The sequence below is a fragment of the Ooceraea biroi genome, chromosome 2, assembly GCF_003672135.1.
Source record: "Ooceraea biroi isolate clonal line C1 chromosome 2, Obir_v5.4, whole genome shotgun sequence".
NCBI classification, from domain to species: Eukaryota; Metazoa; Arthropoda; class Insecta; order Hymenoptera; family Formicidae; genus Ooceraea; species Ooceraea biroi.
Genome location: NC_039507.1, coordinates 17,725,846 through 17,753,561, shown reverse-complemented (window position 1 = coordinate 17,753,561; position 27,716 = coordinate 17,725,846). Strand labels below are relative to the sequence as shown.

The 27,716-nt window shown below is 34.8% G+C and overlaps 3 protein-coding genes and 2 long non-coding RNA genes across 8 annotated transcripts; 2 read left to right on the top strand and 3 right to left on the bottom strand.

Annotated features, from left to right (window-relative positions):
- Nucleotides 1-5,633: 5,633 nt before the first annotated feature.
- LOC113563578 lies at nt 5,634-6,338 on the bottom strand. The gene is made up of 2 exons (XR_003407510.1): nt 6,247-6,338; nt 5,634-6,162 (listed from the first exon to the last, which is right to left on the bottom strand). It is a non-coding gene; the product is annotated as an uncharacterized LOC113563578 (long non-coding RNA).
- Nucleotides 6,156-24,112, top strand: LOC105279409 (SEC23-interacting protein). Of its 4 annotated transcripts, none has more exons than XM_026975296.1 (9): nt 6,156-6,555; nt 17,067-17,519; nt 17,903-19,635; nt 19,915-20,400; nt 21,060-21,237; nt 21,336-21,766; nt 21,931-22,291; nt 22,432-22,759; nt 22,841-24,112. In XM_026975296.1, the coding sequence occupies exons 1-9, from the start codon at nt 6,423-6,425 to the stop codon at nt 23,100-23,102; spliced, it is 4,365 nt and encodes a 1,454-aa protein (XP_026831097.1). In that variant the 5' UTR covers nt 6,156-6,422; the 3' UTR covers nt 23,103-24,112. The 4 variants fall into 4 exon arrangements, with proteins under 4 accessions (XP_026831097.1, XP_026831098.1, XP_011337475.2 ...); XM_026975297.1 differs by having other exon boundaries at nt 6,420-7,067; XM_011339173.3 differs by lacking the exon at nt 6,156-6,555 and adding an exon at nt 10,252-12,199 and having other exon boundaries at nt 21,087-21,237.
- LOC105279412 lies at nt 7,403-9,755 on the bottom strand. The gene is made up of 5 exons (XM_026975299.1): nt 9,251-9,755; nt 8,809-8,965; nt 8,440-8,563; nt 8,188-8,361; nt 7,403-8,037 (listed from the first exon to the last, which is right to left on the bottom strand). Exons 1-5 carry the CDS (start codon nt 9,562-9,564, stop codon nt 7,850-7,852), a joined length of 957 nt encoding a protein of 318 aa, XP_026831100.1. The 5' UTR covers nt 9,565-9,755; the 3' UTR covers nt 7,403-7,849.
- Nucleotides 8,474-9,151, top strand: LOC113563577. Its single transcript, XR_003407509.1, has 2 exons — nt 8,474-8,592; nt 8,724-9,151. It is a non-coding gene; the product is annotated as an uncharacterized LOC113563577 (long non-coding RNA).
- Nucleotides 13,074-15,953, bottom strand: LOC105279408. The gene is made up of 5 exons (XM_026975298.1): nt 15,307-15,953; nt 15,003-15,103; nt 14,154-14,245; nt 13,941-14,093; nt 13,074-13,866 (listed from the first exon to the last, which is right to left on the bottom strand). Exons 1-5 carry the CDS (start codon nt 15,609-15,611, stop codon nt 13,525-13,527), a joined length of 993 nt encoding a protein of 330 aa, XP_026831099.1. The 5' UTR covers nt 15,612-15,953; the 3' UTR covers nt 13,074-13,524.
- Nucleotides 24,113-27,716: the final 3,604 nt, after the last annotated feature.

Here is a 27,716-nt window from a genome sequence, read left to right as displayed (position 1 = left end):
GTTACAAGAGGACGGAGGAGGGTGGATGGGATTAACCGCAGTTTTAATCGTGAACCCTCTTCTTTGACGGACGAGATTCATATAAACGCATGAGCACTTTGGTGAAACGACCGAATTACGCTACTCGTTTCTAAGTGGTATGCAAATTCTTGTATAGATGGAATACATTTAACTGGAATAAATTCTACAAACACGTTAATAATTAATTATTTTTTGGAAATATGCATGAAACGTAAACATTTACAAATCCGTTATGCAATTAAATTTATACATGCATAAAAATCTTGATTACAATAATAATCAAAATAATAAAAACGGAAATAATAACCGGAGCTCAATATACTAACAATGAATGAAATACGTACTATTTCTTCAGATAATAAGTGTCACAAATTTTGTAAGCATCATATTTTTTCGATATAATACATACACGCACTAATTGTAAGATAAATGTTTAACGAGAAAAACTTACGCCGGGTTAGATAGTTACATATATCCCCTGAAGATTCCAAAAACGCAATATTGCTGGAGTATATTTCAAGACATTCAAAAATATGGCGAAGCAGATTTCAATATCGCGGCCGGCTGAATGACAAATTGGTATTGCAAAGCGACTCTCGACGTTTCTCTCGACCTTCCGCGTTTTTACTCAAACGGGCATCCATATACACCAGTCGCTCGGGGTAATTGAAATCGGAGGAAACCGCTCGTGGTGTTTCCCCCGACTCGGCCACGACGGAGCGCAACGCAAATTTTATTACGGCGCGCCTCTATCCACTTCGTTAGATACCACTTTGTTTATCATTCGCGGATATTAAAATTGTGATATATACGTGGATATACATCCGGCACCGCTATTTACACATGTACCGCTGACTCTTTGAATTATCATATTTTCACGTTTCATTCTTTCCTCAAATATTTCTTCCACAGAAAGCTAGAAATATGAAAAGTACTGTTCCATTTTTTAATCTAGATCTTTGAATCTCTTATAAGAGTCAATAAAATGATGTAGTCGGGGAAAATAATTTTTATCTTGCTAACATAAATATCTTGATAACATAGATATGTGTAATGAATGTTTTAATTTATATTCATTGAATGTAGAGTAAAATTTCTGAGTAACAAAGCTTTTTGGATAAAAATGTACTGTTTGAAATAGTATTAATAACTGACAATATCGCATACTTAATACGTTGAAAAAATTTCAGTAATGCGAGGACAGCAATCGTGCATAATGCGAGTTTTCGAGCAAGATCAAAGAGCATTCCTCTGCACGGAACATGCAATCTTCACTTTATCCCACTGTGAGATTGATATCAAACGCGCAATCTCTGGAATGTGCAATTTGCATGTGTAAGTGCTGATCAATGCACTGACATTAGCAAGTAAACAATGATGAATAATGATGTATTCTCCCTATTTCTAAGATTACTATAACTATACTTAATCGATCTAACAAGAAACAATTATCATTCAATCATACAATTTTTCAACATCCTGCATATTTTCTCACAAGAGTAAGTTAAAATTAATTACACTTCGTTGCTTATATAAAAAGAAAAAGCAAAATCAGAACTTTAAGAAAATTAGAAATCAAGTTTGCAATTATAAACCATTAATTAATATCAATTCTCTCAAAACGTATCACAATATAATGTACAGAAAAGACTAAAGTATTTTATAATGCAAAATAGTTGGGAGATTACGGAAATCTTGAACGTTTGTTGCATGCTTCAGCATCCAATTAGTGTTGCGGACAGGACGACGAGCGGTTGAATATAATTTATTACGTGGTGAAACGACTGGTCGCAACTGATTGCAATATTCTTCCCAGATGCGGGTGTCCCTCATCGGCCAGTGGTATGAGCGACGCTCGCGTTATTAAGGGGGCGAAAAGCGTACAAATGTTTTCGTAACGATTAGCTACGGCGCCCCGTCATTGCAGTTCTGTACATTGCAGTACTATTACATCATAACTTTTGATAATCATCATTTTCAGAGTTTTGAATAATGCACTTAAACAATTATTTTAAAAATATTGTATCTTGTATCATTTTGTTGATATATTAACAATACACACCATCAAATGCCTGAATACTGCATTACAATATTACAAATTTTGTGAATTTACTCTTAGGTAATATATTTGATAGATAATATATTGTATAATGCATGTAATATAATTTAATTATAAAATTGTTCAGTAACAAAATGATTTTAGTAAATAATACGTTGTAATATATTCTAATATCGTGCAGAATAATACCATAATTATTGTAAAAAATTAAGTGATTACATAATTTTACATATAAAAATATCAATTTTTTTGTTTGAGTGTATAATTCATTAATTTAAATATTGAAGTACAATAAAAATAAATGCTTTTATACACGTAGCTAAAGTGGTGCTTGTATCAAATTTTGTGTAGCTTTTATGGAAATTAAAACGTTGCATCAGAATCCTTCAAAAAGTGATATAAAAATGATATAAATTGTACAAATATCTGGCCATTTGCGACTAATTGGCTACAAATGGATGATTGGTCCACGGTCTTTTTTGTGCATTGCATTGCATTTTAAATACTAAGAAACATATTGCTGTAAGATTAAATTGGCTTTACTATTATCAATTTTTTCAGTTTTATTTTGTTATAATAAAATTTATTTATTTTGTTATAATAAACTTATGTAAATATACGATACTTAATATCGAAGAGAGTATAAATCATTTGTAATAGAAGAAAATGACAATTCTGATAATTCTATTACTAAATTTTTATAGAGATTATTTGATCAGAAACTCATATATTTATTTTGAACAAAATTGTAAAGACGACATCATTTTAGCTGTAATATCGTGCGTAAATAGATAAGTATAAAAATATAATATTAAAAATACATAAATAATATTATTCAGAAATATTTATAAATCATACATCTGAACGGCAAATAATCGAGATTTGGGGGGATGCTTGGTATTTGGCTAAATGGGGGTTGCGACGTACACGCGCGTTTGTAGCCGTCACTAATCATGACCACGAATATACATGCCGTAAAAAGCATAACCGCTATGCAGGACGGAAGGGGAACACACGCTCGAGGGGTTGCGTACAGGTCGCATTCATAACATCAGACGGGGTAATAAAAGTCAGCACCCTGCCTCCGCCGCCCTTCTTCTGCCTGGATACCCAGAAGAACGTGGGGGCGTGGAGATGCGTAGGTGAGTCAAAAAAGCGAAAAGAGGGAGAAATGCTGCGACTCGTATTGTTCGCGCAGCATGTAGTATATTCGTGAAACATCGTTGCATACATATGTCTATACATATATATGTGCGATTTCTGATATGCTTAGATTTATGTTTCTCTCTCTCCCCGCTCTTCTTTTCCTCTTTCTCTCTCTCTGATTCACGCAGAAAATTTAATGGAATTTATTTTATAATTATATATTACGTATAAAATATAAAAATATTTGCTATGAGATAATCTTGATTTTTGAACTAGTATTTTTTAATTTGCATCACAATAGTGCACATACAAAGAGATATTTTCTCCATGAAACTTTTATGAAGAATTCTCTTGAAATATGCAGCCAGTACTTTTATGAATAATCTTGTCGAATAATGATGAGTTTGTGGATTTCGTCTTAAAAAAAGTGATTACCTTAACCATCTGAAATATTTCATACTCATACCTTAAATTCCTATTTAATGATATATTACCTAACATAGTCATATAACATTTTTGCATAATTTTATATCTTGTTTTTAGTACCACAATTAAACAAACAATTATTATTATAAGTACTATTAACAAGTATTAACAAGTATTCTACCTTTCTCTTGAAAGTTAATTCTTAAAAAAACTAAAAATAAAGCGTTTAAAAGAGTTAATCTTCAAAGGGTCGAAGGACACACTAGCTGGACCAGTTAGAGAGACGATGATCGTGTCCCCGACAGTCACTTTGCCCCAAATGTAATCCCCCTGTTGTAAACCGCTCTAGGGGCCACCCTTCCTAGTTGGGTCAAGTGTTTTCTCCCACTGACGTGCATCGTTCCGTGCACTCGAAGGGTGCCACCGAAAGAATTGCAACTATTTCATTTTGGGACAGATTAGACAGATTAGCGGACAAGGATGCACGACCCAATGATATTTAGCGATGTCATCTGCGACGCAATGCCATAGGGTCAAAGAATATTATTTTTTGACCCTATGCGTGTCGTAATGATCATGATTGGCGCGTGAGTTATTATGTTACAGAAATTACGCTAACGTACATAAATTTTGCAGAGTAGCATTATTTAATGAATCACTTTTTATATATGATGTTTTATATATGATGTTTATATAAATAATTAATAATTCATATATTTTCAGTTAATGATAACAATATTTAATATGTATAAAAATTATATATGTATATATACATAATAATTATAAAAATAAAAATTTTATAAAAACATAATTCACAACGGTAAAGTATTACTTGAAATATTTATTTTGTGCAAAACAATAATTAATCTTTGAAATTGCAAGTTCTCATAAAATGTATATAAATTGTTATGCTGAATTAATTTTCGTAAAATTTTGGGTATACTACTGTAAAATGATTCTTATAAAGTAAAAATAAAATATGAGAATTGCTAGGAGACAATAACAAATATTTATTGTTCTGATAAACGAGATTATAATTTTTACATATCTCATGAATCATCTTTAAGATAAAGAATTAACCTGTTGAGATAAATTAGCATCGTTGAATGGGGCACGTGTGAGTACATAAAGGGTTAAAGGGCTAGATTTAAGGGACACGCAAATCTTTAATACTTGTATCATATGTTGCTAATTATACGACGCTTTGAAGTCTTAATGCTTCCATCTTTAGGTAAGCTTCTGCCAAAAAGGGATTAAATCGGTAATCGGATTCCGGTCTTTAATCTTTCACTATATGAACCTGCAAAAGTCAAAGTAACGTTGATTAAAGTTCTCAATTAATGGGAGGCCTACCAATATGTAGCAACCAATACGTAAGCGTTTCTGCAATTTAGTTGTACACATCTATTATTTTATTATTATTTTTCTATAAAATAGAACATCTTCATGTGTGTGTGATAATAATGAGAGTCTTCTAGTTTTAATTTTTTAAAGCATTGGTTTTAAAGTATCAGTTTCTAATTGAAAATAATATTTTAAATTATTTAGAAGATTTAAAGCATTCTTATTTTCATAATAATTACATAATTAATGTGTGTGTGTGTGTGTGTGTGTGTGTGTGTGAATATATTTTCAAATAATAATTGGATTAACAATAAATATGAAATTTACTAGAATAGTAAAAATGAAGACACACACAGACAGTGCTGATTTCGAATATTAGACTTTTTATATTAGATTGCAAGCATATCTTAGTCAGCTGTCTTTCATTTTGATGGCCGAAATGTTAAATGTAAATGTAAATGTTTTATTTTATTTTTCAATTAAAGGAAAATCGAGTTCTCAACATTATCGTAAACTGAAAGCAAAATTATTACATTACAAAAGTATTACATAAAGCTATATTTTAAATATATATTCAAATTTCTTCAAAACTGACGATCGACAAAATAGAAATCGTTATTATCAATTATTGCTAAGGTTTTATTTGGATTTGTATTTTTTATTTAATTAATCATAAATAACGTTGTGAATAATTTCAACAATGCATAGTTCGTAAAATATTACATATTATTTTTGAAAATGATGTCAATGTTATTATATAACATACTTCTAATAAATCAATTTATAGTTTTAGTTATAGTAGCCAGATATTTTTATTTTTTAAATAATTTTATATGTATAGCTACAATGTATTTGTTAGTTAAATAATAATAATACAGTATAAAAAGAGAGCACGAATACATTATTCATGTAATCCTTGGATAATTTTCATGAAGAAAATCATTTAAAATAAAGAAAAGAGTATTTATCCAACAAATAATAACACATGCCCTGCGTGAAAAAAATAGACAAGATTATCATCTTCAACACAGAACACAGCATTGATTTGAATACATTCATTCTCTGCTTCTTCAGTGATGTTTACTATTTCTCAGTTGATACAAACAAAATGGCAGATTTCAGAGCCATCTTGTTTTCCACAGCCGTATTACTTCATACTTCATACCCTAGATATACATAATACCAATGTAGAAATAGGGATGCGTGAAACTTCCTGAATTGACAATTACCAGGACAAGTTCCATACGCACACTGACAGGGAACGCAAGGTGTCCGCCACCAAACTGCTGCGACAGTCACACGTGCTTACGTGGAAAGTTGCGCGAGTTTGTGTCTCGTAGTGAGGTTTGAAGGCACAAGTGCACGCGTTCGTTCGTTCTCTAATGTCAGTGCCGCGGTCAGTGCGGGGTCTGACATCACTGCAAACATGAGCGGCGCGTCGCGCAAAACGAAAAACCCGCTGCTGTCCGCTGCTGGCCCGGGTTTCCCCTTCGAGAGCTACACGGAGAACGCGATGCTGATGCCAGTCACACCCGCGACACCAGCCGTGCTCCGAGACGGTGAGTCAGACGAGGAAAGCTCTGGGCGGGGTTCCGGCCAACTGGCCGATCTGGCGATGCAGACAATTTTCACGACGACGTGACTCGATTGCGAAATGACGTTCGCGAGGGAGAGGCGGCTCGCTCTGCCTTCTAGACTGCGCTTGACCTGGTCCACCCCGTGCTTCTGCCTACGATGAACAAACATCTGTTACACCATCATCGTTTGTGCAGTCGGTACTACAGAAATGAAGTGTCACGTATGATGAAAGTTCCTGCGTGCTGTCTAGGGTGTTCGCGTCTACCCAGGTCTGCCACAGGCCGTCACACACGTGCATCCAGCCCACGATCTTGCACACAGGTCTAGCAACGAGGCCGAATCTCAGTGGTGGAGGAAGGCACCTTCGGTGAAGCAGTTTTTCGCTCGTGCCATTGTCACTATGCGACGCTGCTGTTGAGGCATGCAATGAAGCAGACAGAGAACTGCTACTTCTATCCCTCGGTCATCGTACGCCTTGCGTCCGAAAATCGAAGTAAAAACATACGCATTAAGGGGGCCTCCCCCACTACCGTCGTTGCTAGCCTGCATGTAAGACCGTGATCCAGCCATGGCATAGCTTCGTAGACCAGTTTAGATCGCTTTCTCTTTGTGCTGATGAATGACAGGCACGTGTAGAGCAAACATTTCACTTGCGGGACAATTTGTTGTGTCAGCAATTAGGGCAAAGAGACAAACTCTGAAGATTTAACTCTGCTATTTCTGTGTTCTGATATGTTGTAAGGTGGGCTGAGGGAGACCGAGTTTTCTAACGTGGCATTCATTAGCAGGGCAGTCATTTGTGTTGCTTTATCAACTAACCAATCGATATAGTTTTTACATAAAAATTTATTAAACACTTTATTCGAACGGTACAAACTGATGTGCATAATCTTAGTATTGTTTCGCCAGTAACAAGTTTGAAATAATCAGCAATGATTTCCTCGACGGTCTGGCAATACTTTTGTTTTATTGATAACACAACGTTTCGATCATGATTCTGGTCTTTATCAAGTGCAGTGTATTTTTTTATTTATTTTTATTCATTTTACATGGACACCATTCAAACTAACGTGGTAACGATAAGTTGAATTTATGTGTCAAAAACTTCGAGAGAATTTCAATAAGTTAGTATTTGCGATGAACTACTTAATCATTTTTAAGAAACACGACAGCAATGTAGGCTTAAAAACACGTAATTGATACTAAAGAAGGCAGTTATGCATAATGTCTGTGAAGGTTCAATGTACAGTTACCAATACTAATACAAGCATGCAGTTAGAAGCTTGTTCTTTCGGATCTCGCAGGCGGTCTAGAACCATAACGTTGAGTGTAAGGTAAATCGTGACTGCTCCTCTTGCGAACGCAGAATACTATTGCAATTATGAGGAGGATCAGAAGAAGAAGGAGAAGTAATGCACCAAGCGTGATAGCTGCTATCTCTCCTTGCTCTAAGTTGTCCCATGCTGCAAGAAATAATTGACCGTTAAAACGTCTCTCCTATAATAATTTGCTAACAATAATAATATTATTATGCAATTGTGACACTCATATATTTATTATTATAAATGTTTGTGAAGTGATTATGATGAGTTGGCAATAAAGAAGGTCTGTACCGTTAACATCGAGAGTGCGAAGATGCTGATTATTTGTTACATCTATCGCGGTGATTCTAGCTGTCGTGGAGCAGCACGTCGACGAATAATAAAATCTTACAGGCTCTTTCGTACCGCTTATAAATGACGTGCGTGGATAAATTACATTTGGAGTTGACACAACCCGTTTTAAACCTGCATATGAACAGAACAATTAGAGGTGACGTTACAAAGAACTTCTTACCTTGCTTGTTTCACAACAAATTGTATCACCTGAATCAGAATCTTGAACGGTGATATCTGCGCTCCAAAATGTCTTGTCGCAGCGATTCCTATCCGTTTTACCAGCGCAGTTGCTATTAAATGAGTGCTCGATAGTAGGTCTTGCGTCATCAGTCTAAATGCATAAACAGAGAAGCCAACAAAGTAAGTATATTGTCAACAAATAATATATGTACATTACTTCAAATAAATGTAAAACCAAAATCAAATAGTGCAGGACGTGACTTATATTACTTTCCGAAAAAATTTTCTAATTTCCAAATTTTTTGTTACAGAACGAAAGAAATCCGTGAAAGAAAGCTTTAGAATTCTGGAATTATGGAACCTATATAATTCGTTGTAGTGTCACATTGTATTTACCCTGGACAATGCATTCTGAACGTAAATGTATACAGTTTTCTCCTCTATTTGCGTGCCATCGATGCGCAATGTAAGCGTGTTGACTGTCTCTTGGCTTCTCTGTGGTATATAAATGTCGATGGGTACACGACTTGTTTGTCCTGGAGATAACCATATGCTGTTGCATAGAAATAGAAATTAGAAAACGTAAATGTGAAAGGAAGCTAGTGATGTATTCATAAGTGCTCATGTTTTGTGACTTATGCTAACATAATTCTTTAGTACAGTGTTTCTTTGAGTCAATACTATATTTTAAACATATGTTAATTTTATGATGTAATAAAATATAACATTCATTTAAATTTAATTTATAAAATGTATAATACATAATTTACGTTTAATTGCTATCTACAAATTCAAATTAATATTTAATACATTAATTTCGAGGAATTGTTTCACTCACTATATTGGCAGAATATTGGCAGTTCTAAATGGCGAACTTCTTGTGCTAATTGCATATCTGACTGGAAGGAAGCAATCATTCGACACATCGAAGACCACCCTGTGTCTCGTTCCTGCCACAGCATTCAAGTTACTGTTTGCATTTACTTCTAATAACGTCTTTCTTCTTCCCAGAACGTCTTCGTTGCTACTTCTAGCAAAGTCCGAAAGTTCTTGATTATGATCGCTATCGGCCATTTGCTTCGACACATTTTCAATAGCGAGTACTTTCGTGTCCATATCAACATCTTCATTTAATGATGCGACTTCTGACATTCGCGCTTGAATTTTCTGTTGTTGATTCTGTAGAGTATGATATAATAGTGTAAAAAACTTATTAATTCGACTTTATGTTTTTGTTCTCCAACATTGTTGTGCAATTTATGATAATGTAATTAAAATGAAATGCTCTAATGTTTTAATTTTATTGAAATTTATGTGCCTTACTGTAGCAAATACTTTTTCGTTGAATACCTCTTTATTTGATGCATTCTGTGAATTTCTAGAATCACCATAGCTTATCAGAGAATTGTTATCTAGAGTAGAATAATTATCCACTGCAAACTCGGCTGAAGAGGAAGCAGGAAGGCCATGTATCGTTGTTTCTTCGTCATTGCTTTTTGGGTCCGTAATTGATCTTTCGAAAATGGACTTCGGATTATTCTTTATTCCAGAATCTGTTAGAAATATTGAACTACTTTGATCATTTGATATGTTTTCCTGTAAAATACGCAGTGAGTATCAGTAATTAAATAAAAATATACAAACAAGATTATATATAACTATACAGTATATAAAATGCTGTAATTTTATTCTATTAATTTTTTTCTAATTTATTGAATTGCTCAGTTTTATTACTTACAATTATTTTTCTATCAGTGGTGCGTTTTACATCTAATGTTCCATCTCTCCCAAGATCTTTCTTTTTATTATACACACTGAATTCTAGAAAATAGAAACAAAACTAAATTTGAAGAAAATCTGCAATAATATATTTTTTAATAACATATGATTATTTTCTATACATGTAAAGTTCACCACAAATACCGTGCAATATTTTTCAGAACGTTATTCAATTACTCCATTTGAATATTACGCCAAGTAAGCAAAATATTTGTTTGCGAAGGCTTTATTTAACTTTCCATATCAGCAAAAGTAAAAGCAGTACACTTTTACTTGAAGGCGAAAGTCTACTGCAACAATGGAAAGCAGGAAATAATTAAAAAGCATAACACTAAGCTGCAACAAGTAATCACTAGGTTTCTACAGAGTCGCAATTGAGAGAATGAGGAGAGAGCGATTATTATAATCATAACAGTTATTTCGAAACTGCAACTCATTTTATTAAATGCGCCACAAAAGCAGACGTTTACTTAATAGTTTAGTTAGTTAAAAATAGAATTGTAGATAATAATAGCCTTGGCAGCGTTTCGAGTCACTCAAGGATCGAAAATAGTCGCATAATGTGCAAACAGAAGCTTTACAAAAATCATCCATAAATGTAATTCTTTTTTATATTACAAAGGTCTGCTGAGAGGTCTGCTTCTTCTGATTGGCTGCGTTTTGAACGATGACAAAAAATTGAATAGGCAATCAGTCTTAAATCTCATTACTTTTTTTATGGATTAGCGTGCGTCAGAGCGGATCGAGTGAGGATAAAAGAGAAAGACAGCGCGAACAGTGGCCAAAGGGCAACGAGTAAATTGCACAATCTTGTGTATCCGCGGGCCAGAAACCGAGGACGGGTTGGCAGTTGTCGGACGGTTGCCGACGAGGAAGTTGGGAATCGCGCGAGAGTGTGCGTAATAGCGCGAACGTAATTCGCGTTTTTTACCATTAACTAAGTCGTGACTTATTAGTGCGAAGATAAAAGTGAGTGATTTCTCTATTTTGACTTCGTCATCATCATAACGTCATCGTCATAACATGTGATTTTTCTTGATTCTCATGTATAACTGTGATAAAGTTGGAGGACCAATATCATTTGTGATATGTAGTTCTGTATGATTTTCGACTTAATATAATACAATGACGTTGATATGTAACTTTTTGTTTTTTTCCGGCTCTTTTTGTAGTACAATTATTTTCCGCCCTCGGAAAATTGATTCTATTTTACTGATGATACAGTATTATTCATCATTGATTTCTTTTGGTTGGTTCTTTGATGGATATTATTGAAATAATATCTCAAATTATGTTAAAACTCACTTATAATGAAATTCTGTGTATGTTAACACACTAGTAGGTCTATGCTATCTAAAATGTATAATTTAATCGATATTTTTAGATATCTTTACGGAGCAATCTCTTTAGCTGTCTGAATAGGGGTAAAAATTAAAATGATAAATGTTGATATTGACATCAAACGATTAATTATTTCATACCAAGAATGTCTTAAAAAACTAGATTATGTTAGAATATATATACATACGTATAAATTTTTATGAAGGACTGCAAATGTACATGCTTAATGCGCAATATGTTGTTGCACACTTTTTGTTGTTGACTATTTGCTGACATCAAGTTGCACGTACGATTTAAAATTCTTTAAACATTACTATCTTAAATGTATACGTATGTATTAGAGAGAATAAGCATTCATTTACACATACACATACACATAATCACAATTGCATAAAATTATAATTTCGCTTACCGCTCGATTTGATGTCAGTAATTTCGTTCTTCCGGTTATTTTCTTCGTTTGTTTCAAAAGAAGCAATCACATCGAAATCATATCTTGAATTTTCCACTCCTGTTAGCTTCACGTACCATTCCCCTGAAGGAAGGCTGCGCGCGCCGATAACCACCCCTTTCGTGCTGTGTCCCCCGTTTTGTGCCAACGACATTATTATTCCTAGTCTCTGCATCGTCCTGTCTGTTGATATCAGAAGTGAAAGCCGTTTTGTAGTTAAGTATCTCGTTGCGTGGTCCGAGTGTAAGTTCAGCAGTAATAAAACGCAATAATAATGCGACAACAAGTGTCAAGGAGTGACACGTTACTCATGCAGAAGGTGCTTGAAGTGCTTTAAGTTGAATATTTATCTATCGATTATATAAAAGCTTCACAACGTATTGAATATCGAATAAAAATAAAACGTCACACGAGCTGATAAAAGTGCAAAAAAAGGAAATTCTGCGACATGGATACTTAGTGCAACGTAATAAGTACAACAAAGCAGACAACTACCCGATCGATACTACCCTTAGTGTCGTGAGGTTCGACAAAACGAGTCTAACGGTAGTGGTTCGATATGATGAAACGTATCTAATACGAATCTCTATTAAAGAATTATCTAAACAATTGTGACATTTTTGTTGCACGAAACATGTTTCTGCAAATAGAATAGAATAGTTATATTACAGTGTTTATTAAAAAATTGGCTTTCGGCACAAATAGAATTTTATACGTCATATTAATCACTTTTGCACCGATACTGCTATTTTAATTGCAAATCTAGTGAAATATTATTCTTTCTAAAGGATGAAGAGAATTTACTCAGCCAGGAGGGATCACAACGCACAAATTCAATTTGTCGACCAATACTGCCAGTTTATTGATGTTAAAGAACACAACGTTTCGACCACTAATCGGGTCCTTTTTAAGTGTTAAACAATCTTTTTCTAAAATGAACAGAAAATACACGGAAAGCTTATCCGGTATATACGACCCTATTTTGACAAACATCATAACATCTTCTCCTTGAATTCACTTGTTGACTGCCACAATTACAGACGTGTTTCGCCGCAAGTCGATCTCTGTCATATACAGATTTCTTTTAATCTTTTTCAGCCAGTAAGTGTTTGAAATAGTTGGTTATCATTTGTATTTTAATAATTTGTATAATGTGGTATTTTCTGTTCATTTTAGAAAGAGATTGTTTAACGCTTGAAAAGGACCCGATTAGTGGTCGAAACGTTGTCTTTAACATCAATAAACTGCCAGTATTGGGCGACAAATTGAATTTGTTATTATTCTTTCTTTTCAATAGGTTATAAATATTTCTACTTTCTATAAAAATAAATAAACTTTTTTTCTAAAATATATACACGAAGCAATGCTTGGATAGAGAAAATGAACGTAAAGATTATAACGTTCCATGAAGTGAATATGGTGTATTTTTCTTATGTCACAAGAGTATGCTATACGTACTGTATAATACATATAGATATATTGTGTAGGGAAAGCACGTGATATAAAAGTGATACTATTGATTTGTCATTTTGCTTAGGTATCTATGTCTCTTTAGTTGATTCTTTCTCTTTGATTTTCTTCTTGTTATTCTCTCTAAATCTTCCAACTTTACGTGCAACAGACAAAATCGATATATTTGTGAGTGTCATAACAAAGTTAATCATAAAGTAGTTTCTTACATACAACATTTTTTTAGACAGAAAACATAAATTAAAAAATCTCTCTTTCTTAACAGAAAAAATATGTAACTTACTTATAGGTATAGCCAGAACTACGCGCGTAATATTACCCGAAATGTTGATTACAATTCCAGTTGTATTAGAATCAACGTGAAAATTACTTTCAGTATATCCTCTCAAATTAGTCCGGTGTAGTAATTTTTTCTGCAATAAAACATATATATTTTTTTATACACAAATTCGTTTCTAATATAGACACATTAATTTATGTAACTTACCGAAAATTTTGAAATACCATTCGAAAAAGGATTTCGGAAGGTTTCAACATTTTGCCGATTAAAATATGAATTTGAGTAAACTTTATTATGTTCGTTAATCGACTTTTCTCCTATATTTATAATATTACACACACAATTCGAATCGAGATAAACCTATAAATAATATATTTATATGTATATTTATCAAAAGTGATAATCTTAATAATAACTTACTTCACAATTGTTTAAGAGTGCTGCATTTTTATTATCCATAGATATTCGTCTTGACATATTGAATTCTGCATTATGTTCTAGTGAAAAATCAACTAAAACAGTAAAAAGTAATTATATAAATATTGCTTATGCAACTTCTTCCAGGTGTTATAATCGCTTAGATGATAATCATTTTCATGTCTTCGTGTGTATTATATAAAATAATGTTTGCTGTCATTGCCACTTTTTTCTACTTTTTTATAAAAATGTGAAGTAGAAAAATTTATGTGCATATAAGAAATTATATAATATTTTATAAGTTTAAATTTTCTATCTTTCATGAAAGTTTATATCTTTATGATTAAAATATATAAAATATATAAAATATATAAAATTTTGTTTATTATTGTCTTTATTATTATTATATTATTATAATATCTGAAGATTCTACAAATATTTAAAAGAGGAAACAATTAAAAATAAAGAACATGTATATACTCATTCAACGCGTGTACTCACTCTTTACGATAAGGTTATTATTGTTATCACAGTTTTAGCAAATTTTAGATAATATTTAACCATACGTCATTACTTATCATGTAGATATGCAAGCAGAAACTAACAACTAATAGCAACAGCATAATTATAAAATGCTTACGTCAATATTCATATACGACAAATTATGTCAATATCATTGATAACTTAGAAAAAATGTACTTATGTTAAAATTACTTATTACTTATTACTTATGTTAAATTTACTTACGTAAAAATTACTTATTACTTATTACTTATGTTAAATTTACTTATGTAAAAATTTTAATGTAAAAACATTAATATTATATTAAGATATATGGAAATCACGCATTACCTTCTTCACTTTGATTTCCGGCAAACCAAGATATACATATATTGTTATTTTTAAAAGAATTATCCTTCTCTTCTCTTGTTTTTAGGTTTTGTATGCAATACCTTTCGACAGAAATATTTTTGTACTGTTTTATTCCAAAAAAATAGTAGTCTTTTAAAAACATTCATTACAGTTTGATATCTACATCCACACTAATGATTTATTTATTATGACAAACCATTAAAACATGATAAAAATAATAAAAGTTTCGTTTAAATTTGATCTTATAGACTAATCTGTATTATTATGCAAGTAATTAACGTACCTAGAACATCTTGGTTTTGTTTCTGATGCGTCTTTCACAAGTAGAGAATCTCGCTGAATTTCAGATTTAGACCAGTTATCCTTGAATGATTGAGTAATCCCATCCAGGGTTGTTCGTGTTTTAAGTACATTCTCAATCTTGAACATCGATTTTGTATCCGCCTCAGAAGTGTCATTAATTGATGCAAAAACTTTCGCGAATGTTGATTCACTGAATGCATTCCTGCATAGAATGCAAACCAGGTAGCACGCCACAAAACGCCAGAACACATGCGATGCCATAACGTGGTCGCGGGAAAATCTCATCGCGAAAGACTTGACGTAAAAATGTGTGTCGTATTTATAAAGTTCTGTAAGTTTACAGAGGAGTAACGTGTCTTCAGTTACATTGTCGATAATACGTACAAAAGTAAATCTGGGCGTCTATGTGTGCCGTTGCACAATTCAAGGTGTCTCTTTATCAGTGAAGCGTGATGTACACAATAGATGTATAAACTTGTAAATGTTGTAATTACAATATTTAATATGCCAGTTCCATCTTACAGTAAATATTTCGTGTTGATTGAAGTTGTAGATCTAATATTTATAAAGTAATATATATGTCCCATTTTTTTTCTTTATTTTATGTGGAATTTAATTTTATGAGGAAGAGTGGTATATCACAATAGTTTTATTATTAAAAGAATATTGTTCTCTATTAAAAAATTAAAAAATAGGTTTCCTTTTTTACATAAAATTTGACATATTTTAATCCTTTTCTTTAATTAATTTATGTTGAATTGATTCAGATTTTTAATTTCGCATGAAATTCTATATTACTGCGTGTTTTTTAATTATATATGCATAACGATGATGAATTTATTTAAGAGATACAAATATAAAAATATTCTTATGAAATTGTCTGTTTAATTCACAATTTTTATAATTATTATGAGGTTGTCGGACTTTCTTTTAATATCTGATAAAGCAAATGTTTGTAAAATATTGTTATGAAGTTTTTATTTTATGTGCAGTGAATGTCATTCTTAAGTGTTTGTAAGTTCTTAACTATTATGTATCACACTTAATTAATCATGCTTTGACAAAATACGTCTGTGAACAGATGCGTCAATCCAAAAATACAATTCAGAATTCATCAGAATACTCCAATGAATTACGTAGAAGGGAAAGAGTGGCATCGGCTAGGATTATCTTCGTCATTGGTTTTTACGTTCATCCTGTTCAATATTGACAGTTCGTGAATAATCTTCTCAAGAATATAACCGTCGCGTCGTCATGAAACTTATATTTCATTTTACACGTTATTATATCCGATTGTGAAAAATCATCAAATAGATGTGTCCTATTCTTGAAACTTTTATCTAATATTGAAAGTAATTCATTGAATCCATTAAAATCAATGCTAAATTCAATTATATGAAGAATATTTTTTCTTTTGTAATTATTTCATTCTGAATATCATTTTTTAATGTTAGTAAAAATTGCTGCACGATGGAAATAAATTGATACATTTTTACATATATTATGTATACAGGATAAAAAAATTTCGAATTTATTAAATTGCAAATTACATCTTTATTATTATAAACAACATTTTTAAATAACTGTGCTATTTTAATTGTTAATGAATGAATATAGAATATTGATCGATGTTATATTGTCTATAAAATTGCGTTATCTATAAAATTAAATCATTATATTAAAAATAGAATTGTTAAGAATATAGGGGTATGCGAATTAATTTTCTTCTTTCGTTTTTAGATGCTGAACTCGACAACTTCATAGGACAGGAACCAGTCAATATTCAATCGCAAATCCCAATAGGCACGCACGAGAATTCTCCCACGAATGTATCTTCTCAGCCAAAAGAAAGTAAGGACACGGCGAACCAGTCGGCGAAACCGGGATATTTTACATCGATCCTTTCTTCCTTACCGAACTTGTCGCTGTCATCGACTAATAAAACCGAATTGTCGGGATCGCAAATAAGCCAGGCACCGGAGAACATCGGCGGACCGGCACACGAACTTAATCCTTACGTATCCTCGCAAGGGCGCCATGGTTCTCAGCCAGAAGTACCAGGATTCTTAGCAGTTAATCCACAGGATTCTCGGAGTACAGACTTGTCAGGATTTGCTGCTTTTGGACCACCCGGTATTGCACCAAACCCTCCGCAACCCGCAGCTCCACCAAATTTACCTCAACCTGGCTATGGTGAGCATCTTTAAAATGACTTCATAAATAATAAAATTATTTCTCAACGAGTATTGATAAGGAATTTCTTTTAACGAGTTTTAATCGTATTTTTCACAACGTAAAGTTTAACCATATGCAAATAATTAACCCGTGGTATGTGGACAAAGTTGTAAATTTATTTATTTATTTATTCGAGTATTGCGTACTTGCGCACAAAAACTCCATCTAGAATTGAGTTATTGCGTACTTTTGTTATTTACTAAATAACATAATTTTTATATAAATCATAATTTTTTCTTTTTACTACGTAGCAATATGGTAATGGTGTTTTATACTCTATCTCTCATTTTTATTTATTTCAATATCGCAGTTTTCCTTATAATCGATTTTTCTTCTTGCAGCTCCTGTTTCCTATCGGCTTGGTAACCAACGGCGCTTGAAGTATGCACCGCCGCCTGATCTGACGTCGAACAACGCGAAGCCGTACTCAAGTCCATCGACGTTTTTCCCAACCCAAAATGCATCCGCGCCATCGACTATCTTGAATCCGTTCGTGTCGGACGGATCGGTGCAAGGATCGGTGCAAAGGAGCAATCTCGGCGTACAGCAGCTTAGCTCCTCAACTGAGCAACTTCCAACGTTCGAGCAGTTGTCGCGGAATAGCTCTCTCCATAGCTCATTCCGATCTAGTCCAGTCCCAACAGGAACAGCGTACAGCTCGAGCGTAACGCCTGCAAATCAGAGCCCATTTCCCGAGACATCTGCACCATCACAGTTCGTTTCGTCATCTAGACCGATACCAGGGCGGGTGTTGGAACCAGCTACGCCGCAGAACACTCCGGCCAACGTGTCGTTTCCTGGCTTCGTTCCTTACGTGAATCGGGATCTACCAGCATCCAATTTGGACAAGGAGATAGCTGCATTTAAGAGTTCTAATCAGCCGAAGTCACCGCCAGAATTTTCGAGGGGCGGTGTCGTCGAACCGACAGCAGAGCCTGCGAATAAACCATCATTAATATCAGGGGAGGCCGACGCGACATTTACGCCGATATCAGCAGCCAAGGTGACAGAGAAGTTAGAGCACTTGCTCGCAGAGCAGCAGGAAGATTCCCTCTGTGAAGCAGCTGTCCTCGAAGCGTCCACGGAGGTCGACGAAATCACGTCTAGCATCGCTACCGAGCTAACGAAATCCTTCGAGCCGCAAACGCTGCAGGCTGCAAATGAGTCCGTCGATAAGTCATGCGCGGTAAAGTCAAACGACGCTCAAGGAAAAACCGCTGAACCTAAGAGTAACACCTGGAGTGACGTGTTTCTTGGGCAAGAGCCAACGACGCAATCGGTGATACCGGAAGTACACACAGCCGATAACAATCCGGTCGTAACGGATATCCAGCAAGCGGTTAAATCGAACGCGCATCCGGCTCAGCTTTATCAAGTGCAACCGATATCTATACCAAGCTCCACTTTTTGCACAAACAAGCCTGCCGACCAAAAGTCAAGTTTGAATAGCGTATCGCCGTTCTTGCAACAGACTAGCTCTTACAATCCATCGAAGCCGGCGGAGCAATCTGCATTTCTTGAATCAACGAAACCGGATCCATTCCCAAATTTTCAGTCTCAGGAGAGTAATGCACTGTTTGGCCGACCGACGACTGAGGTGACAAATCCGCAGCATCGAGAAAATCCTGCGTTCAGTTCTGCAGGGATCAATCCCACGGCTCACGTGGCGCTTTGGAGCGCCGATCAATCTTCTCAGTCACAAATATTAAACACCGCACCCCCCAATCAACCAGTGTACACCGCGAGCAGTCGATCAACAGCGCCGGTATTTTATAATCCCACCCAATTTGCGAATGAGCCGCCTAAACAATCGATTTTCCCGCATACGTACGACCAACATTCTCTCCAACAGCAATCATATCAAAGTTCTCCCTTTTATGGGAATACCAGTGAACTGCAACAGCCCTACGTTACCCCTGAAAATAATACCGCGTATGCCTCGCCTGTTGTCTCTATGGTAACGACAGTTCCCGAGCCCACAGGATCAGCTACACTCAGCCCTGTTCAAATGTCGGTTAATTCACCGACCAACCGCACCACGCCGGATACCGTCCCACCAAGTTTTCAAAATTGGGTAAGACTCATTTTCGCATATTCTACGTTCCTGATTTATTCATACAACATTTCGTAAAAGTTTTTAGATAAACGCAAAATGACGCAATTAATTGATATAGTTCTTTGTGATTAGGTGTAAGAGACTATAACTTTATATTTGTCATATTTCCTACAATGAAAGTTTTACACAAAAAGTATTTATACAACGACGAAATTGTTAGCAACTTTTGTTAAATGTTGTTCAAAACGTAACGTAGATATAAATTACATAATTATCTAAAAGACGAATGATTTTCAGGCCTCTGGGTCTTCCGATAAACGTATGCAATACAGAGCAGTATATCATCATTGGTTCTACCGCAAGGAGGTGGAGAGCAAGACACTATGGCTTCCATTTTCCATGCGGGATAGCTTGCAGTTGGAAGAAGTTCACAATTCCAGTGATATCACGCCTGAAACTACAGTCGCTACTGATGGCGGTCGTTATGACGTTGATATCTTGCGCCGTCAAAGAGCACCCGTCTATTGGACCGGTTCCTCTACCGAAGTTAGACGATGCTCTTGGTTTTACAAGGGAGCTACTGAATCTAGATACGTTCCTTACAACGAAAGTACTGCTGTAAAACTTGAGGAGGAATACAAGCAGGCATGCTTCACGAATAATTGGAGTCGAAGAGTCGAATTAAATAACGGAGAGTACATTGTCTTCCATAGCGCAACAGTACAAGTTCATTATCTACAACCGAATTCTCCCGAATTGGCAGGATCATGGGGAAATAATGCAGTAAGTTAAGAAACCTTATATAATGAATAAACATTTTGAAGTAAGTAAAATTTTATGATTGAAGGAGCTTACACTCTTTGTGAAATAAAAATATTTAATTGGAATTCGATTATAACAATTTTTAATACTCCATAATTTTTAATATACTCCAGTCTTAATTTTTATACGATCTTTTTTATTATTATAGAATTTTTTATATGATTGTTTTATTATTAATATTTATTTACTATATTGTATTATAATAATTAAGTTCAGCCTTATTATATTTCTTTAGAATAGAATAGATAATAGTTCGCTAAAAATTAGTAGTTTTTGTTAGGCAATTTAACGTGTACTTAATCTCATTAGAAATGCTTCGCTTCATAATTTATAGTTAAATTTTTAATTTCTAACAACACTATATTTTCGGTGTTGTTAAAGTTATTTTGCTTTTTATCGTTATTTCTGATAAGTTGCAATTTAAAGCACAGTAAGCATATGCAAATTATATATTTTTCAACACGCGTTGTGTGTTGCAGAACATTATTTACTATTATTTGAGAACTTGTTGTTTCACTAAATTGTTTGCTTTGAAATTTTTTTAAATAATTCTTTTAAAACGCATTCCTTAATATTGCACGCATGGTTCTGTTTGAAATGGTTGGTCCTAATTTCTACAGGGTTCAGAGGACAGTACATATTTACAGGGTGGTGCCAATAGACCGAGAATTGTTAAAAGAGGAGTCGATGAATTTAACATAGACGAGGGCGAGTCCGAAAAAGTGGATCATCTTCTGTTCCTTGTTCATGGTATAGGTAGCGTTTGCGATTTAAAGTTCCGCACCGTTGAAGAAGTTGGTAAGTTATCAAAAATTAATTGTGTATAAATTAGCTGTTGTGATTGCTTTGTGAAAAGATCTCATCGATGCATGTACTTATAAATCTGTTTGTGGCAGTTGACGAGTTTCGAAGTATATCATATCAACTGGTGCAATCTCACTACCGCACCGCGAGTGAACATGGAGTTGTAAACAGAATAGAAGTTTTACCGATCTCCTGGCACACCACGCTTCATTCCGATGACACCGGCATCGACAAGAAGCTGCAAGCTATCACGTTGGAGAGTATTCCAAAGTTACGACATTTCACCAACGACACCTTACTCGACATACTGTTCTACACTAGTCCCATGTATTGCCAAACTATTATGCAGACCGTCGGGAATGAGATGAACAGATTGCACGCGTTATTCAAAGAAAGAAATCCTAGCTTTAATGGAGGGGTATACTTGGGTGGTCATTCGTTGGGCAGTCTAATCATGTTTGATTTACTGTGCCATCAGAAACCTTCTGTGGAAGAAGAGCCAGAAAACGAGAACGATGAAGACGTAAGTAGAAGAAGAATTACTGGTTTTTATTCACATTTATGTTTAATTTGAATGCATTTTACTAATTTGTTAAAATATGACTTTTTACTATTTTTAAAAATTAAAAACAAAGTTTTTTAAATATTTTAATTCGAAATATTTAAACAAAATATTTACTGTTGTAGGATACTTTCGAACCCATTAAACCAATGCCTGCACCCGTTCTAAAAAGACGCCTTAGCAAAAGAATTAGCTACGTAATGGGCACGGCAGGAACCGGTCAACCTTTCATACATTATGCGCAACTCAATTTTCATCCACGTGCCTTCTTCGCTCTTGGCAGTCCGATCGGCATGTTCGTGACTGTCCGCGGCATCGACACTCTCGGAGAAAATTTTACTCTGCCGACTTGTCCGGCTTTCTTCAATATCTTTCATCCGTTTGATCCGGTAGCTTACAGAGTGGAATCCTTGATTAACCCTGAGGCTCATAAGTTCCGGCCCATGTTGATACCACATCATAAAGGCAGGAAGAGAATGCATTTGGGTGAGTAAGAATTATTAATTATTAATTAATAATTTAAATTAATTAATTAATTATTAATTCTCATAAGTGCACCAAGATTTATCACGATGAACGTTTGCGAAGAAATTTCGTGTTGATTAATTGATGATTGTCATTTACAGAACTGAAGGAAACCATGGCACGTGTCGGAGCAGATTTGAAACAGAAGTTAATAGATTCCGTGAGACATACGTGGAATTCGTTCTATCAACTGGCCCTGTTCCATAAGCCGGACAACCAAGCCCTGGAACGCGAGATCGACAAAGTTGTTGAGGAGCAGTTGCAGAATCCGCCGAGTGTCCCGGAGCAACAGAACAACGACGACGACGGTGTCGATCTGAAGATAGGGAACCTTAATGGTGGTCGAAGGATAGATTACGTTCTTCAAGAAGCACCGGTTGAATATTTAAATGATTACATCTTCGCAATCACGAGTCATATCTGCTACTGGTAAGCGCATCAGTTGCTCCTGAAGAACAAGAAAAACATGCTGCATATTCACTGACAACTTCATTGTTTGATTCATTTTAGGAAATCCGAGGACACCATGCTCTTGATACTGAAGGAAATGTACGGGGCTATGGGTATTCAAGCTGACGCGCAACTTCCTCAACAAACTTTGTCAATTGAGAGAGTGTCCCCGTCGCCGTCTCTGAACGTATCAAGCGCCTTGTCGCCAAGTAGCAGCAACGTTGGGACACCATCACCTGTTGTGGGAGTAGATCCTACAGTGCCTATATCCGGCAAACCCGTTGGTCCACCACCTAAGGCTGGTTTCGTACCGAAATCGTGATCGATGGGATATATTTCGTATAATTATGCGCCGCGAGATTGAATTGACAATTGCGTTGGCAGAGGAATCACTTTATCGCTTAGTTGTTTTTGAACAGTTAAGGTTGATATTGCATCTGTTAATGTTGCGGAGAAAACATGGTATTCAGAAAAATCAAATCATCTTTGTAGTTTTCTCTTTTATTATTTGTAAATTTATAAACTTAATTAACAAATTTTATCACAAAATGCTATGTAAGGACATACATGTATAAAATATTAATACTTTTGCGTTATAGTTGCACTCTTAATAAAAGATTATTCGAAGAAATTTCTGTTTCGCAAAAACAATAGTTATTTATAAAAATTGTATAAATACAAAAATTATGTTTCGCCATGATTATTTTTTCATTTAATTAATAAAATATCATGCTAAGAGTATGTACAATGCGCAACACTGAATTAAATATGGCAAAACGTTTAATACGTTTAATATGACATGTTTTTCTATAAAATGCATAAAATTGTTACATGTATCGCATCGCGTCGTGCCACATCTTGTTCGTGAGTGCCTTTTGTTACGAACTTAGAGCAGCGAAAGAGTTAATTGGAATATTACAAAATCGGCCTACTTGGTCAATTTTCCTGACAAGCTTTAGTTTGTAGCAAATTAGTTACTAGATGTAAATGACAAAACGAAAACACGAATTGTAATTCAATTTTCTGATGCGTTTAAGCGACCAGTAATTTTTCACTAAAACTTGTTTATTTGTTTATTTGCATATTATTGACACTTAGGCTGTGTGCAATTGTATGACTGGAAAAACGTGTGGAATGTTAAATAGATAGGGAAGACAAATGTTGGAACGAAGAGACGTGCAAACAAAAGAACGTGTAAATAATACACGATTTATAGTCGGATAAAGGAATAGCAGATTATATAAACTTTTATAATTCGCCCTAACAATAAAACTATAAGAATACTTCCTCCTTATGTATGTACGTATTTTAATAAATCACTGTATTCTTTTACGTTTCGCAGCGTGAATTGCTTTTACTCCCTCTTAATTAAGCAAATTATAAGTTCACGCATACGCGCTATCGCGGGATCGTTATTTAATAGATATTAGTTGTATTAATTCCGAGCGCATGCCGTGTATACGCGGCTGCGGCAGGCACGTGACGGAATTGTGGAAAACTTCAACGGTAATCTCGGCATCGGCCGACCGCGCGATGCCGATATGTTCCTTAAAATGGTGTTACATGTCCAATCGGATCAGAGCGAATGGCGTCACCTTATCGCGCGAGTGGCTTTAGCTCGGGGCTAGAAAATAAAAAGAGAAAAAAGGGGAGAACGCTTCGGCACATGCACGGCTATCACGAAACGCTAATTAATTGCGGTGCAAGCCCACCAGGTTCGCGGCTGCTTTGCATTTTGCGTGCAGGCCCTCGTAAAACTACATGCCTGTCAGCCCCGGCGAATTTCACGATGATTTATCATCCTCGCGAAACTAAGTTTTTCGCGGTACTTCGTGGCTCCTCGGTGGCTCCAAGAGGCACAGACCGACGCTTTCGACATGCAACTGCGGCCGCCGTGGGCACGATCCGTAAAGTTGACGTCGCTGATCGACCGCTGTTTTATATCCTCACCATCTAGTCGGGCTAGCTGACTTTGAAATATGTTTCCCTCGAATCTTTCGACATGGGATTTTCGGTCGGGCACGTTCCACGGTGACCCGCATATGCAATAATTGCGGGGAAATTAAGTGCCGGCTTTTACGTGACGGCGTTTAATACGCCGTATGGCCGGACCGGTATTGTCACGCGAATAATCATGCACACGAAAAGTCACGTTGTACATCAATCTTTTCGTAATTTCGTCAAATTATAACAAGAATCGAGAAGCTATGTAGACATCGAGTAAGGTGGTAAGGTGGTCCGTGCGCTGCCACGTTTCAGTGTAAATTCAAATCTAAAGCGCTCGTAAATCCAAAGATAGATATCTAATCTTGTAATATCTAATAATTGCACCCGTAAACATACGTAAATTTATGTGCACTTAAAACGATTGGAAATCTTATGAATATGTACACTTCTTTCTTTTTGGATTTATTTTTATTTTACAAATGATACTAACTCCTTGTGATAACAGTTGGAAATGTGCCAGATAATTTGTCGGATTCGTCTCGACTTTCGATCGCAAGGAATTAACATACGTACAAGATGTATCTGTTTGCTACTTTTGTACAGAGAACGTTTCTTGAAATTTATGTGCAATCTAGTGTATATTAAGAATGCCTTAGCTTGCAGAACGGGCTATTCAATATATTACTTTTGTATACAATGCCATTCAAGTCCGGCTGTCCGACGATTCGATATGCTTTGGTTGTTCCGTTTCTGTATGATGCGCGGCTGCGTTTCCCTTTTCAACATGCAAATACTTGTACATCGCGGGACAGACGTTTATGCTCAACAGCGGCAACATAAAGTGGAGTAAGGGTAAGATTTTACAACGAGCCCTAGTAAGAGTGATTTACACCTCGGAAAAACTCCACGACGTTTACGATAGCTACTCACGAATTATTTATAGCGTCTGGCCATGGCAGGGTGAATTTCACGAGATATATTTTCCTTCGTTTTCCTGAAAAGATCGCCGACATCGTGACGAAATAGGCATGTGTTTTCAATGAAACACTGAATTATATTTATCAGATTAAATACCTGGGAATAGGAATGGATAATAATGGTGAACGCTAATGCTTAAAAAATTGATGTTTCTTTAATTTACGACAGTGCATTGAGAATATTATAAAACTTATTTATATAAATAAAGATCTTTTAATGAGAGTGAAAAGGATAACATTTTCAAATTTTCTCCAAAGTAATAAATGAAATTAGAGTAAAACTATTAAGATTATTAACATTTTCTTCCAGATTAATATACATATACATATATGTACCTATATATATTGCATTTTATGTATGAAATCTTAAAAAACTCTAAAATCTAAACTTATATGTGTAATAAAAAAGTTACCATAAAAGCTACAATAAAATCGAAGAAAACAAGACATAAATAATACATCCAGCTCATGCATTTTAATAAAACTATTTTTATTTAAATAATGCAATAAAATCTCGAAGAACAGAATCGAGAGGAAAGTCGATTTTTGCTGACTGAAATATAGGTATATATATATATATATATCTTTATTATAACTATATCTCCTCAATTTCTTCAATAGACAGTTCAGAATTAAACTTTGCCGCCTATTCTTCACTTTGACAGGCTATTTGGCAATCTACAAGATCCACGCACGCGCTGAGAGCTCGCTGTTTCATTATTAGGAGATTTTAGACCTTCTATGCTCTAGTTGGCGTGCACAAGGTGTATTTAAATAAAATTACTCGATCTTAACATGCAAGTGTGCGAGTAGCTGCTGCGCTTGGCAGCTCGTCGCGGTGTGAAGTTAATCCGGGTGTCACTATGTCAGACGATGCAATGCCAAAAACTTTGTGAGTTCCAATCACATTATTTGTTTAATTACATACTCATAAGAATATTTTGCGCGTTGATTGCAGCATAAATTACATAAATTCATTGATATATATATGCATATGCATGTATACAAGTAAATACATTATTCTAGAAAAATTTATTAGAATTATTTTTTAAGTAGACCTTTGAAATTGATGGTAGACATTTTTATACTGTTTAATTTAAATTTAATTTAAATTTAATTTTAAATTTAGAAATATCGTACATGTGTTACAGAATTTTATATAAAAATAATACAGTTTTGTTTTCTTTCTTTATGAAAATGGAAATTAAATTCTAATTTCGTAATTAAAACATTCTATGATCTTTTTCTGCTCGTTCTTGATGCGTGATTTACATTTTTTTTATAATTATCTTTTTATATTTAAAAACAGCTGATACGCGAAATTAATAAATTTTAAATTAATCTCAAAATTATTGAATTTTAATCCAGAATATTATACAGCCAAATAATTTTAATTAATACTTTAATATTAAATCAAGCTTCTGTAACAGTGATTAAATGAAGAAGTATTATAATCAGCGAGGCTTAGTTTATGTATGTCCGTATTGCGGTGCATTTTATTCCACGATACGTATAACGAGTTAATGGCGACTTTATGCACGACTCCGATGACATTTACTGCTGCTCTATCCCTGCTTCGTTCGCGTAACAGTCACCCGTATTATCGCATTGTTTCCTGAAGCACTCTTTATTGTTCTTCCATTACGGAAATCGAGCTCCGGCTACGAGTTTAGAATTTATCGTGCGGTACGTACCGCCGTACACCATATATGGTATACGTTTCGGAAATTTGGATTTTTGCCTATTTCCGCTCTAATTCGGCTGTTGGACATATGGGTTTCTGGCACGTATCCATCCCTCGCTATGTATTCTGGAAGCACTCGCCGCTTCGTAACTGTGCTACTATCAAGATCTGGCGATCGAATCCGAATTTCAAATTAATCGCAACTAATACTTATCTCTTCATCATATGTAACTTATATGTATATTGTTCTGCTTTGTTTGTTCAGTAAGTGCGTGAGACACCCAAATCTCCAACTTGCCCTTCCTTTAATTGTTTTTGAGTGCCTGTA

Excerpts from the sequence above, each read along its gene's own strand:
- LOC105279412 (XM_026975299.1), bottom strand. The coding sequence starts at position 9,564 with ATGTCAGAAGTCGCATCATTAAATGAAGATGTTGATATGGACACGAAA. Across the intron at positions 8,564-8,808 it reads TTCAGAATGCATTGTCCAGG|ACTGATGACGCAAGACCTAC; the intron begins GTAAATACAATG and ends TTATGCATTTAG. Across the intron at positions 8,362-8,439 it reads CGTTCAAGATTCTGATTCAG|GTTTAAAACGGGTTGTGTCA; the intron begins GTGATACAATTT and ends GTTCATATGCAG.
- LOC105279409 (XM_011339172.3), top strand. The coding sequence starts at position 11,956 with ATGTCAGTAATTTCGTTCTTCCGGTTATTTTCTTCGTTTGTTTCAAAA. Across the intron at positions 17,520-17,902 it reads TTTACCTCAACCTGGCTATG|CTCCTGTTTCCTATCGGCTT; the intron begins GTGAGCATCTTT and ends TTCTTCTTGCAG. Across the intron at positions 21,767-21,930 it reads AAAACGAGAACGATGAAGAC|GATACTTTCGAACCCATTAA; the intron begins GTAAGTAGAAGA and ends TTACTGTTGTAG.
- LOC105279408 (XM_026975298.1), bottom strand. The coding sequence starts at position 15,611 with ATGAGATTTTCCCGCGACCACGTTATGGCATCGCATGTGTTCTGGCGT. Across the intron at positions 15,104-15,306 it reads ACAAAACCAAGATGTTCTAG|GTATTGCATACAAAACCTAA; the intron begins GTACGTTAATTA and ends TTCTGTCGAAAG. Across the intron at positions 14,094-14,153 it reads CACTCTTAAACAATTGTGAA|GTTTATCTCGATTCGAATTG; the intron begins GTAAGTTATTAT and ends TATTATTTATAG.